We start from the raw sequence: 14,071 nt of genomic DNA, 5'->3' as shown, positions 1-14,071 counted from the left end.
TATATGTGTTGTGTGTGTGAGAAAGGGCTGGGTGAGTTGGGGATATGCATGAGTCAGCCCCTAGAGGTCACAGAGACAAGGAAGAGAGCAACTTGTAAAGGAGAAGCTGGTAGAAGGAGGCAATCTGAGATGCTCAAACCCTAGGCTACCCACTATGGTGCCCAAGCAAGAAGCAAATCAATGAATTGTTGAGGAAGGGACTGGGCAGCCACATAGGCCCAGTAACCCACAGTGGTGCATCTGAGCAAAGATGGAGGGGGTAGGCAGGCGAGAAGCCCCAGGGGCTTTAGCAAGAAGACAAAAGGCTGTGACTATGGTAGTACAATGAGCATTGGCTGGGCTTATGAGTGCTTAGGACCAGACCCTGTGGAGTACCACATTACACAGTTCTACAGTAAACATTCTTTATAAGTAGGAGTTCAGTTAAAAAGTTATTCCGCAGTTAAAAGAGTATCATAAAGTAAGGGCTGGAAACATGCCCTTACTTACCATGCTCAAGTGGTAGAGTGCTTGGCTACCTGATCTCAAACTCCAGTACCATCAAAATAATAAGAATAAATAATAATCATATAGTAATTACAGAAACTGGCAGTATAGTCATTTACTATCATTATCAAATATTTGTAGTGTATGGAATTGTGTGCACCATACTTTTAGATGAATGGCAGCACAGTGAGTTGACTTACACCAGTATCACTACAAGTATCCAAGTAATGAGTTGCACTGAAGTGCTTTATAGTGGTTTCCAGGGCACCGGATGATGGGAAATATTCAACTCCATTATAACCTTATGCAACCACCAACACTGGTGACTGACTAAAACATCATGTGGAATATAACTGTATTTTGACTTCTGTTTTCAAAATGGCTGCTATACTAGACTCCATTATATCACTGAATTACAGTCAGGAATGGCAAAGGGTATAAACAAGCCAGATGAGTTGGCTAGTCCCTGGACTTAAGTATATATCTTACTGGTTGAAAGGGCTGTGGATGTAGCTCAGTGGTACAGCACTTGCCTAGCATGTGCAAAAGCCCTGTGTTTGATTACTTCAAATAAGAACTATACCTTGGTGGTTGGAACTGAGTCTGGGAAATTGCACATTGCTACCCCAAATAAAAATGGAGTTCTGGCTGGGCACTGGTGGCTCACACCTATAATCCTAGCTACTTAGGAAGCTAAGATCTGAGGATCCAGCAAAGGCAGGAAAGTCTGTGAGACTCATCTCTAATTGATGACCAGACAACCAAAAGTGACACTGTGGCTCTGAAGTGGTAGAGCACTAGCCTTGAGTGAAAAAACTCAGGGACAGCACCCAAGCCCTGAGTTTAAGCCCCATGACCACCACCAGCAGCAGCAACAACAAAAGATGGAGTTCTGTTTACAGGAAGAAAGGGAAGAATGAATATTGAGAAGGTGATGAGCTGCCTCAGCTTCTGTGAGGGGCAGAGAAGACCCAAAGGGCCTCAATTCAGTTTCTTGCTCTAGTCTAGGTAATCATAAAACCATAGAACTTTCCAGATGTAACCCAACCCCCTCGTTTTGTACCTATAAATATTGGAGCTTCTGGATCCTGAGACTTGCATAAGATTTATACCCTAATGACTGAGAGACCACTAATAGTATCCATTAATCTAGGCCTAGCACTCTGCTGATTCTCCAGGACAGAGAATCTACCACTAGGGTCTCAGCAAACTCAGAGAGATGATGGCTGATAATTCAGTGTAGCAAGCAAGAACGCGACTTAGGTAAGTGTTAGAGAAACGACTGAAGAATTACCAAAGAATCTTCTTTTTTTTTTTTCCTACTAAATATATTATTCTCAACAGAAGCTCAGTTTTTCTACATTCTATGTGTATGTGTGTGCTTTTTTCCCCAACAAAATTGCTCTTTTTTAGGTATGTTTTTTCATCCTGTTCACCAGTAAAATTTATGAGCATTTATTTAAAAGAAAAAAAACACTGGAAAAACTGAAGAGAGAAAAGAGCGATTATACATATGGAAGGCCATAAAGAACGCAGTGAACTGGTGTGGTTACTGCGTTCTTAAGAAAACAAACCAGGCAGCCAGCTTGGAATGCGAGCGTCCTGTGTGAGGCAGGCTAGTGGCAGAGGCCCAGGGTGATAGGTCAATGGCTGCCATCCAAGTGTCCAGCGAGGTCCCCTCTGCTTCCCGCAGCCCCCCTCCACCTCCCCTCTGGCCACTCTGATAGAGACAGAGACAAAAATGACTTAACTGCAAAAATTTAAATGAAAACTACAAGGCCCATCCGGACCATGAGTTGGTGTGGGCCATGAGAGAATTCCAGGGACTCAGGGCCCGAAGCACTTCAGATGAGGGGAGAGGAAGGGCCTGCGGCAGACCAGGGGCCAGAGCTCAGCTAGGGGCAAGTCCAACAGGATGGCCTTGCAGAATGTGTGTCATTATTTCCAAGGATTGTTCCAAACACTCGGGCTCTGTGAGCCTCAAAGGGTGAACAGCTGTCCTGTTTGTCCTTCAGGGCCTGCCCTCCCCTCCCCCCCCCCCAGAAAAACATTATCTGTCTGTTGGTTGACGACAGAGCTGGGCGCTGCCACTGCCAGCATGGTCATGTGTGTGTGTGGCGGGGGGGGGGGGAGATGTCAAGGATGGGCTTTGCAGGATATTCCCAGCAACAAGTCCATTTCCTGGCATTTCCTGTTGACAGTCAGTGCTGACTGTCTGCTTGCTGTGGGCCACGGAGGCAACAGCTGGACTGCCACACTCCTCCTGCCCTGTCCCCACAGCGGCCTGCCTCAGTGGGCCAGACTTGTCCCATCTCAAGTTTGGGGTGGAGGGGGATAATGTTCTTCCCATCCTGAAGGACAACCCCAGACGGTGTGGGCTTCCAAGGGTCTCCTTCCTTAGAGATGTGAACATCTTCCCAAACCCGTCTCACTGCTCATGACCCTCTCTGGCCTGGTCCTGAAGGTCGATGCGTCCCCTCTGCCTCCTCCTGCCTTCTCCTGCCCAGATTCACCAAGTTCTGTGGCTTTCATCCCCTTCCCTTCAGCCCACCTCGCAGTACTCCCCAGAGCAAAGCTGAGACCACAGGATGGGACCGGGGGTATTTCATAGAACTGTGCTGGAGATGCAGAAGGAAGACAGAAAATAGAGAACTGAAGATGTCTTGGTGTTGGAGTCGGTGGCTCACTCATGGGGTAACCTCAGCCGGTCTTTGCTCTTCCTCTGCCAGTCCCCACGTTTCTGGGGGTAACCCATTTCCCTCTCCTGTACACCCCACTTCTTTCCCCAAACTTAGCAGAAGCACCCTCACTTCCCACTGAGTGGGGTATGAACCCTTCCTAGGCTCCCTCTGCCACACGCGTCTATTCTGAGAGTTGGGCCGTGGAGTGGCACTTTCTTCTTCCAGACACAAGTTGGGCCTCCTCTTCTAGGGAGAACCACCACAGCACTTGACAGCGACAGCTCTGCGGCTTCCCAGCCAATGACCAGGTGTCTCCTTGGCACTCTGTGCCAAGGCAGAATCCAAGGAGGCCTTCCAAGGACCTTGTCTTCCCAGCCTCCTGCACTGTCCGCAGGCTTGGAGACTTCTGGCTACTGCAGCTTCTCCAAGCACAGGCAGGCTTCCGAGGCCAGAGCTGCGTGGACTTGCCACGTCACCTGAGGGCTGAGTTAGACATGGGCAGGAGTATGGGTATATATTTGGAGGTCACTGTCACTTGGAAGGGTCAGGAAGACTGGTCAGGTCGGGCTTGGGATGGGGAGGCAGAGGGAACAGAGGGAAACTAAGCAAAGCTACCTGGATTGTCATTCGGACCCAAGCCTACATGGTCCCAGGCAGCCCCTGTGGATTTGGTCAAATTGGGGTTACACCTGTCTGTGATGAGAGCTAGAGCCCAACAATGTCTTGGTGAGTCCCCATTTTTCCTGCATGCTGTGTTAGTTCCAGCACAGATCTGGTGCTGTCTCCCACCACCTTTAAAAAAAAATTTTTTTGGGGGTGGGTGTCCGGTCATGGGGCCTGAACTCTGGGCCTGGGCGCTGTCCCTCAGCTCTTCAGCTCAAGGCTAGCGCTCTACCACTTGAGCCACAGCACCACTTCTGGCTTTTTTCTTTTTTGCTTATGTGGTACTGAGGAATCGAATCCAGGGCCTCAGGCATGCAAGGCAAGTGCTCTACCACTGAGCCACCTTCCCAGTCCTTCCCACTACCTTTTTTATTCAGAGGATATTTGGGTCCATTTCTCACCAAGGAACCATGGGACCCATGGCGGGGTGGAGGCGACACTGAGAGCTGGATTTCAGCCCCAGCTGCTGCTACTGTGGCGTAAACCCCACAGAATCACTTTGGCAGTAGAAGTGGAGATGAGGAGTCCCCTTCCATCGCCTGGTGCCCAGAAATGGATGTATTCTTCACAGAGCAGGGCAGAGGATCGAACAAGATACAGGAGCTGGATGGGCACCGAGGCCCCAGCTTGCTCTAGCCCAGAAACAAGAGAACTGGCTCGAGGATGAGAAGACGGGTCACTTTCTAACTGGTGTGGCCTCTTGGCATCCTGGCACATGTGTACTGCCCTGTCAGCAAGCAGGACAACAGTGCAGTTGTACGTGTGGTAATGGTGAGGCTATGACCTAAGTTATTTCATGTTACACAGAACAGTAGCTTTCAAGCTGTTCTTTACCTTGAGTGACTCCATTGGATAAAACAGCAGTTTGTTTCGTTTTGTGCATGAATCCTGCTGCCAATGACGGTGCATCTTGTTTGTGCAAGTAAACAACCACCATCTGGCCAGCTCAAACCATGCGACAGACTAATAAGATAATTTATTCTTGCAAAAAAAAGATATTAGCTGTTACAAACTTGTGAAATTAAATCAGGAACACATGTCTACATGGGTGTACCAAAACCATATCAGATAAAAACAAAACCAAACAAAAAGCCTAAGAGCTTATCAAGTTCATTTGACCAATGAATGATGCAACTGCTGAACTTGGATCATATTAAAGAAGGGGCATCGACACTGAGGTACAGCGGCATCTACTCGCTTATCATCAGACGATCCAATGCATATATGGCTAGTGACAGGTGATGAACTTCAGCTTCTGTTCTTGGGGCTTCAGCTCAGCATAATGGCAGTCTCTGCTTCACCTGGCCTCCTCATGGTCATTTGTATAGAGCCAGTAGCTGGACCCAGCTTAGCACCTTGATCCAGCTTGTGCTTTGGCAGCTCAAGGACTGGACTCCTTATGTTAATATCTTATCTAACCACCTGTAGTGACTCTATTTGCATCAGCTTTTGCCTTCAGCAAGGCCTCTTTGAACCCTGCACCACTTGAACCCCTTCTATAACCTGTTGTATCATTAAGAGTAATGTGTGACTGGGAGTAAATATTAGCAATGAAGAAAGTGGTGCTGTGGCTCAAGTGGTAGAGCACTAGCCTTAAGCTGAAGAGCTCAGGGACAGTGTCCAGGCCCAGAGTTCAAGCCCCATGACCAACATAAATAAATAAATAAATAAAATTAATGTTAGTAAGATCAGAATAAAAGAATATAAACATATCTGCTTATATTTCTGATATAGCCCACTCATAACAAAGTCCTTAAGACTATGGGAGCAGGTGAGTCCCCACTGGTAGGCCTTTGGTCAGTTGACCCTCAGGCCAAGGGTAGAAGCTAACGTTATCTTTCCAGCTGCCTGGTTCCCAGCCATTTTATCAGGGAGGCTGAAAAGGTGCCAGAGCTCAGAACTCCCATCCTTCCTTCCCCAAAGATCTGATCCAGGTGCAAAGGGAGGAACAGTTCTCAGGCACAGCCAGGGTTTAAAAGGCCCCAGGCCTCAGCCTGACCTCAGCTAGCTTCAGAATGCAAGGGCTGCTGATTTTGAGTGTGCTCCTGGGGGCTGTCTTCGGCACTGAAGACTTTGTGGGGTAAGAGTGTAGAGAAGAAGAGGGGATTCCCCGGGGGATGATGAGAGGATTTATCCCGAGTCAATGTGTGGAGGAGACAGACAGACAGACAGACATGGGAGCACAGCCAGAGAGTATAGGCAGGTACCACCCTGGCACAGTAGCCTACTGAGGGAGGGCAGGGCTGGGAAGGGTCGGGCGGTTAGGGAAATCTCCTGAGCCTTGAAGATTGCTGAGCTCTGAGGAGTTTTCTGAAGAGGAGGAAGGCGGAGGAGGCCTGGTTGACTTGGGGAGAGTGAAAAAATAGTCTAATCTAGGATGAGGGCAGAAACAAAGTCTCGAAATGTCTAAAGACAAAGAGAAAAGAGATGAGGGAGCCCAGGCCCCCCACCTCCCTCTCATTGCTGAGAACATTCATGTTCGCACTTTCTGGTTCAAACATTCTATGTCCAGCCTGGCGACTCAGGCCACCGTTCTCAGCCTACATGGGGTGGCTGACGGCCGGGACAGGGGCGTCTTCATGTACTCAGTGACAACCCACTCTGCCCAGGCACCAGGTGCTCCGAGTCTCAGCAGCCAATGAGGCCCAGGTACAGATGGTGAAGGAACTGGAGGATCTGGAGCATCTGCAGGTCAGAGGCAAGGAGGAGGCCTCCTTGAGGCCCAAGGAAACCTTCCAGAACACCTGAGCCCACCCCAGAGCTCCGCTGCCTTCTGTAGCCACCTGGTGCTCGGGATGATCACTGTTAGGGAGTAAACTTCAACTCCTTCCCCCCAGTTTCTGATCTTTCTGCCCTTGATCATCTCTGATCAAGTGTCAGAACCCCCTTTCCATTTCTCTCTCTCCTTTTCCTCTCTCATTCTCCCTCTTTCTCTCCCCCCCCACCCCCAGCCTCACCACTCTGGCCATTTCCTGTCCACACTAGACACTCTTCCAGTCTCCCAGGTTTCCCCTTCTCTCTGTTCCTTTCATGCACACCCCAGCCCCCATTCTGCAGGAGGTTCTGGTGTCCACACCCCTTCCAGGCTGGGCCTGTCCTAGTCTGCTGTCCTAGGTGGTGTCACCAGCCCACTGTGATAGTGCTTGTTCCTCTCCTCTCCAGTTGGACTTCTGGCGGGACCCATCCCGACCTGGCACCCCCATCGATGTCCGAGTGCCCTTCTCCAGTCTTCAGGCTGTCAAAATCTTCCTGGAATCGCATGGCATCAGCTACACGATCATGATTGAAGATGTGCAGTCACTGCTGGATAAGGAGAAGAGGCAGATGTCCTCCTTCCAGGCCCGGGCCCAATCTACCGACACCTTTAACTATGCCACCTACCACACCCTGGAGGAGGTGAGGGCATCCTGGTGGGCACTCCCCACAAGCAACATGCTCTTCATCAAAGTGCAATGTGGGCCAGAGAGAGCCAGGCTGGCTTGGGTGTTGGGTGGTCCCTGCTCTTTCCATGCAGCCAACATTGTCTGGGTCAGGGCTGCAGAGGGGCGAATCGGGGTACCCAGGAAAGCCATGAAGACCCTTCTTTTCTTTTTCATCTCAGATCTACAACTTCATGGACCTACTGGTAGCTGAGAATCCACAGCTTGCCAGCAAGATCCAGATTGGTAACAGCTATGAAGGTCGTCCCATTTACATACTAAAGGTAATGCATGCCCAACTATTGACGTACAAAGACACATTTGCAAGGATGCGCCTGTCTTCCTGCGTGGGCTCCTTTGGGAAGTGTCAGGGCAAACACCGTGACATACATTTCCTGCGTAAACGCTGAGAACATCTAAGTTTTCATGCCGGCCCAGAAGTGTGTACACAATTTCAACTTCGATGTGACTCAAGTGTTTCCAATCAGTATGGGAAGTATCATGGTCTGGGAAGTCCAGAGAAACCATTTTGTTGGTGACCTTCCACAGAGAATGATCTGGGCAGCAGAACAGGGGCAGGCCTGGAAGTCAGGCTGGTTCCTATTGGACAAAGGCAGGAGGCCAAGATCTGTGGGATCCCTGTCCGGTCCCAGCCCCATCCTCACCTGAAGGATGGCCCCACGAACAGAACTTTCACCTTAGATATACAGAGCAAGTGGCCTCTGGTCCAAGTGGGTTCTCTTTCATGGGGCTGAGACAAGGTCACAGTTATGAATTGTCCCCTCTATCATTTTCTTGCATCCTGCAGTTCAGCACTGGGGGTGACAACCGTCCAGCCATCTGGATCGACACTGGCATCCATTCCAGGGAGTGGGTCACCCAGGCCAGTGGGGTCTGGTTTGCAAAGAAGGTAAGGCTGGGGGAATGGAGAGTGCTCATCTGGTGGGCCATTGGTGTCCAAGGCTCCCAGAAGCCTGGATTTCCCCCTTCCCTTCTAGAAGCATCGACCACAGAGGGAATCCAGGGAATGCGTCTGTTGCTCTAACATGCCAGACATGTTGCCTTCTCGCCTCCTATTCCCACCAGATCACCCAAGACTATGGCCAGGACCCAACGCTCACCGCCATTCTCGACAGCATGGACATCTTCCTGGAGATTGTCACCAATCCTGATGGTTTTGCCTTCACCCACAGCTCGGTACGGGCTGCCTCTTCTCAGGAAAAGCAGAATCCACCTCTGAGACCCATAAGCCAACATTTAATCTCAGGAGGGCCGAGTAGAGCTGTCCTTTTGGACTGGGGACACTCAACGTTGGCACTCACTGGTATTTTGGGTGGTTGGGTCTTTGTTGTGGGCAGCTGTCCTGTGTATGCCTAGCAATGTCTTGACCTTCAACCTACTAGAGGCTAGTTGAAACTCCCCTCCCAGTCATAACTCAAACCATCTTCAGACACCATGAAATGTCTTGATCAGAGGTCAAGATGGTCCTCAGTTGACAGGTCCTGCCCCAGCCTTTCCTGCAAATGCTGTGTCCAGTGGTCCCACGTGAGCTGTGGATTGATTAACCCTTCTCCTTCCTCAGAATCGTATGTGGCGCAAGACTCGGTCCAAAACAGCAGGCTCCATCTGTGTTGGGGTGGACCCCAACAGGAATTGGGACGCCGGCTTTGGGAGTAAGGTTCACAGTGATGTAGGAGGCCATGATGGGAAAACCCCAACTAGCTTCTCACCCTACCTTTAAATACCTCACTTCTTTTCTGCCCGGGGACGTGGGGTGGGGGGTGGGCTGTCAGTCCTGCTCAGGGTTCTAGGCAGAACTTAGAGATTTGGGCCCTTGTCTGTAAAAAGCAAGTTCCTTCTGAATGGAAGGAAGATCTGAAAGCCGGTCTCCAGGCTTGCTAGCTTAACTTCCTTCCATTCAGAAGGAACTTGCCCCTTCCTCTTCCAGCCTCTGCCCAAACCTGGCTGTGGAGGGAGGCAGAGCCCCAGATTGGCCTTTCCTTAATCTAGGAATGGGACCGAACACCTCCTCTTTCCTTCAACTTCATGCAAAAAACTGGGAGGCCTGGAAGCATAGAAGCAACACCACATGCCAATTATGCCCTTGGTCTGTCCACAGAACCCGGAGCCAGCAGCAACCCATGCTCAGACACATACCGTGGCAAGTTTGCCAACTCTGAAGTGGAAGTCAGATCCATTGTGGACTTTGTGAAGACCCATGGGAACATCAAGGCCTTTATCTCCATCCACAGCTACTCCCAGCTGCTCCTTTACCCCTATGGCTACACATCACAACCAGCCCCTGATGAGGAAGAGCTGGTAGGTGCAGACTTGTCTTTGTCCCATGGGCTTGGATTTCCACCCATCAGAACTCTGGAGGGCTGAGAGTCTTCAGGGTGCTTAGCACCCCATTTCTTCCTGCAGCCCCGATGGGTTGGGAAGACTAGCATGATGGAATAGCCTTGCTTTTTCTGAGTGACCGAAGTCATTTCTTTTTTCTTTTTTCTTTTTTTTGTGCTGGCCCTAGGGCTTGAACTCAGTCAGGGTCTAGATGCTGTCCCTTAGCTTTATTGCTCAGGGCTAGTGCTCTATCACTTGGCCATAGCTCTACTTCGAGCTTTTTGGTGGTTAATTGGAAACAAGAGCTTCACAGACTTTCCCGCTCTGGCTGGCTCTGGACTGTGATCCTCAGATCTCAGCCTCCTGAGTAGCTAGGATTACCAGTCCCCCGCTTGGCTGAGTCATCTCTATCATATGAGGAAGGCAGGCAAAGCTAGACTTTGAACTTGCAGCACCACACCTGGAGCTGCAAGTGCATCAAAAGACAGGGAAGTGCCAGACAGCCATCTTGCAGGAAGAGAGGGTTCAGGTGCTGTCAACTCCAGGGCTGACCTACATGGCTAAGAAGGCTCCTTGCCAGGGACATGCTTCTGCTGCTGCCTGTTCCTGGACCATTCTGTCAGCCCCCAGGCTGACCTGGTTCTGATAGGAGGCCCTACCTATTTTCTCCAGGATCAGCTGTCCAAGTCTGCTGTAACAGCCCTGGCTTCTCTGTATGGGACCAAGTTTAAGTATGGCAGCATCATCAAGGCAATTTGTAAGTGGCTATCAAGTGGCTCTTTCTGCCTAAGGTACCAGGTCTGGGAACACAGGGGGTGCGGATGAGGGACCCTGTGAATGGTTTTCATCGGGGCCATCTGGAAGGGTGGTCATGAACTCTGACTTGAGTTTCTTCTGAGCCCTCTTGTCCCCTGAACCTGGGTTTAAGTCCAGCCTTGTGAATAGATGGCATGGTGAGTTCTATAGGGATTTGTACATCACCAGGCAAGAAAACCCAAAACCACTTCTCCTCCATTGCCCTTTACTTAGAGAATCTATTCAGTCTTTTCCCCACTGACTTCCACCATACATGTGATGCCCCAGGGAACGGCATTGCTACGCCAAATGAAATTCAGTTGGCAAGTGTTTACTGAGCACCTTCTCTGTACCAGGTCCCGCTATGTGTGTCAGGGTGAAGAAAACAAGCAAAGATCAGGAAAGCTACACGACAAGCAGTTTAGCATTAGGTGACACTGACAATGAGCTTAGTGTTAGGTGACACTAGTGTTAGCGCTCCCTCTGGAGCAGGACAGGGTGAATCAGGACAATTAGGGTAGAGGTTGAATACTGGGGCCAGAGGCAGGCCCCATCGACACAGGGGAATCTGAGCCAACCCTGAAGTGAGGGGGAGTAAAGAGGCTATCTAAGAAATAGCCTTCCAAGCAGGGAAATGTTCTAGAGCAAAGGCTGGCGCTGTGTGATCTGGCTGGAGTGTTTGGGGCCTAGCCAAGTAGATCAGTGTGATGCCTTTGAAGGTGGGTGGGTGGGGAGAGGAGGGCATGGGAGGGCTAGAACTGACTTTGCTTTTTAGTGGTTGTGACCAAGTTTTAGGGGACAAGCAAGTTGCCATCCTACCCAAGGCTGATCTCTTTGGATCCCAGGCTTTCTTTAGAAACTCTTTCAACCCTGGGTCAACTGTTTCAAACTTGCAGCAGTGTTGAGCTAAACGTCTAACTTGCATGTGTGGGAATATCACAATGAGTCCTTTTGGTACACTAATTGGCGCTACTCATTCAACAAAAACCCAACATGCTGCTCACTCCTGCTATGCAGCCCAATCCAAGGAGAGTGCCTTCATGACCTATTATTTACTGCAATCTTGGACAAACTTCCTTCTAGAAGATAGGGGACAATTTTGCTTTGAGGCTGAATCTGCACTTTCTCCTACAGACCAGACCACCAGGGGTTAGGGGGAGAGCAAATCTAATTTCTCAAGAGGTGTCATCAGGGGTGACAGTTGGGTGGAGAGTTTTCAGACAGGCTTTTGTAATCACATCGCTTTTCTGGCATTCCCCAGAGGATAAATAGGGCAACATTACTGGGCTCCTCTTTGGGCCTTGGGCTTAGTGCCAGTGGGAGATCCCTGGAAGCTAGGCTGTTTGTCTACAGTAGACTCCGGTAGACCCAAACTCCACTTGGCCATGCATGTAGCTCTGGGCTTTGGGTCACTAACCAGGTTTGTGAAATTTCCAAAGGAACTGACCCTTGCTCCTTTCTGCTCCTGCTCTTGCCCCAGATCAAGCCAGTGGGAGCACTGTTGACTGGACCTACAGCCAGGGCATTAAATACTCCTTCACCTTTGAGCTTCGAGACACGGGGCGCTATGGCTTCCTGCTGCCAGCCTCACAGATCATCCCCACAGCCCAGGAGACATGGCTGGCACTTCTGACCATCATGGAGCATACTCTGAATCACCCCTACTGAACCAACCCTGTGGCTCCCCCACCCAGGCAACCAAATAAAGTTTGACTGTATAAGGAGCAAGATCTTGGGGGCTTGTGTGTGGAATGCACATAGTGTGGCCACCTTGTCAAGCAGGGGACAGAAATGATTGAATTCCTGCAGGTCTTGATGGAAATATGTGGGTGGTTGAACTAGATGACCCCTAAATTCCCCCACATTCCAGGGTGTTGTGAAGTTGTACTTAGAGGCATCTGTTCTAGCTAGACCACCCGGAGCTTAGCTTGCCAGTGGGGTGATTTGTTCCTATCTCTATAGCAAGCAGTAGCTACAGCTGCTAACCAAACGCCTGGTACCCTGTGGTGCAAGGAATTCAGCACGTGCGATAGTCTAGCTGGTTGTATCCATTCATCTATAAAAGCAATAATCTGGATGTGAAATATAATAATCCTGGTGGCCACTGCTGTCTGAAATAGATGTTTTAAGCCAAGTAAAACAGATTTAAAGCAAAATGTGGTCTTCTACTCCCGAATTACATTGGGAGAAGGCAATTGAGTGAAATGAAATCATTCACTGAAGATAAAGAACAAGTTTTGATCCTGGGGTATTTTATTAATTGTAGTGAATCACAAAGGCTTTGCCTTTAGGAGTAGAAGTGGTTTACTTTTCATTTGCTATGTCCTTCCTGACAGGACTCCAACGCATCCCTGTGTTCTTGTTTCTATCATCCTACTCCTTCCTACAGCTCTTTAGAATTGAGTTCTCTTCCTTGGCTTGGTTATGCCAAGGCCTATGATAGTACACTTAGTGGTAAGCGCAATACATAGAGTATCCCAGCTTTTAAGCTAGGATCGACCTTTGTTTCTTCCATATCTTCTCCTGTGAATATGGACTGGGGGTTAAAGCTAGGTGGTAGGATGTCTCCAGCTCTATTGACTTGAGTCTTCTCTTTTTCACATAGAATAGCTTTTCTTTTTTAGAAAAAGGGATATTTGTTTTCATCTTGGAAATTTAATATTGCTTTTCCTACCAAATGTTCTAATATTCTTTCATTTTCTTTCTTTCTTTTTTTTTTTTTTTGGTGGTGGGCTGGTACTGGGGTTGTACTTGCTAGACAAGTGCTCTACCACTTGAGCCATACCTCCAGGCCCTTATCAAACATTCTAGAAAATAAAAAGAATGAGGCTCACTAGATGTAAGCTTCTGTATAAACCTGTGACACAAAGTAAAAAGGTGTTTCTAGCTCTAGACATGGCAGTATAGAAACTGTAATCTCAGCACTTAGGAGTCTGAGCAGGAGGATAGTTTTAGGCCTGGTACTTAAGGAGAAAGTGCTTCAGTCTTTACAGAAAGGTAATTTTCTTTATATATTATCTTCTGAAAAGCACTTCCCTTCAATTCCTGCATCAAAGGATTATATATAAGGTAAAACCCATTTTGACCACTGAATTTGGCCAAGTAGGAAGCTAATCACCTTTTGTTTAATAAGTGCTGAAAGAAAAAAATTAGCATGATGACACATCTTATATAACTGGATATTTTCTGCATTCTCAGAGCTGTACTTTAGAAAGCAAGGCTGAATCAAGATAGAGGCTTTGGGAAGTTGCAAAGTTCTGGAGCAATGCAGGTTCCACAGGTGGGGGACTATGTTTCTGTTTTCCTCTCCGCCCTCACCACTCAGCCAGTGTGTGCCATTCACTAACAACGTTAATATCAATAATAATACATTTCTATTCAATGGAGACATGGCAGTGCATAATTTAATTTTTTAGCTGCAAATGTTTTTTCCAACCGATAGGTAAAAAATTTAAACCTATAAAAGTGTAGATCTAAAAATAATTTTATTCTACAGAAATAAGTCTTATTAACTTTGAGGAGTTTAGGATAAAAATAAGTAAACAAGATTAAATTCAAATTCAGGGCTAAATTCAAATCTCAAAATACAAATAATTCATTCCCCAAAGAAACAGAAGAGGCCAAGAAATGAATGAGAGATACTGAGTCTTAGAAATGCCTTGCCTGCTGAAGAAATGAATGAGAGAT

The 14,071-nt window shown here is 48.5% G+C and overlaps 1 protein-coding gene across 1 annotated transcript; it reads left to right on the top strand.

Annotated features, from left to right (window-relative positions):
- The first annotated feature begins 5,838 nt into the window (after window positions 1-5,838).
- Window positions 5,839-12,127, top strand: Cpa1 (carboxypeptidase A1 (pancreatic)). Its single transcript, XM_013036433.1, has 10 exons — window positions 5,839-5,910; window positions 6,440-6,521; window positions 6,993-7,226; window positions 7,432-7,533; window positions 8,058-8,159; window positions 8,336-8,446; window positions 8,832-8,922; window positions 9,369-9,568; window positions 10,262-10,346; window positions 11,865-12,127. Exons 1-10 carry the CDS (start codon window positions 5,846-5,848, stop codon window positions 12,050-12,052), a joined length of 1,260 nt encoding a protein of 419 aa, XP_012891887.1. The 5' UTR covers window positions 5,839-5,845; the 3' UTR covers window positions 12,053-12,127.
- Window positions 12,128-14,071: the final 1,944 nt, after the last annotated feature.

The sequence above is a fragment of the Dipodomys ordii genome, unplaced genomic scaffold (assembly GCF_000151885.1).
Source record: "Dipodomys ordii isolate 6190 unplaced genomic scaffold, Dord_2.0 Scaffold285, whole genome shotgun sequence".
Classification (NCBI taxonomy): domain Eukaryota; kingdom Metazoa; phylum Chordata; class Mammalia; order Rodentia; family Heteromyidae; genus Dipodomys; species Dipodomys ordii.
This window is presented reverse-complemented; position numbering and strand designations above follow the sequence as displayed.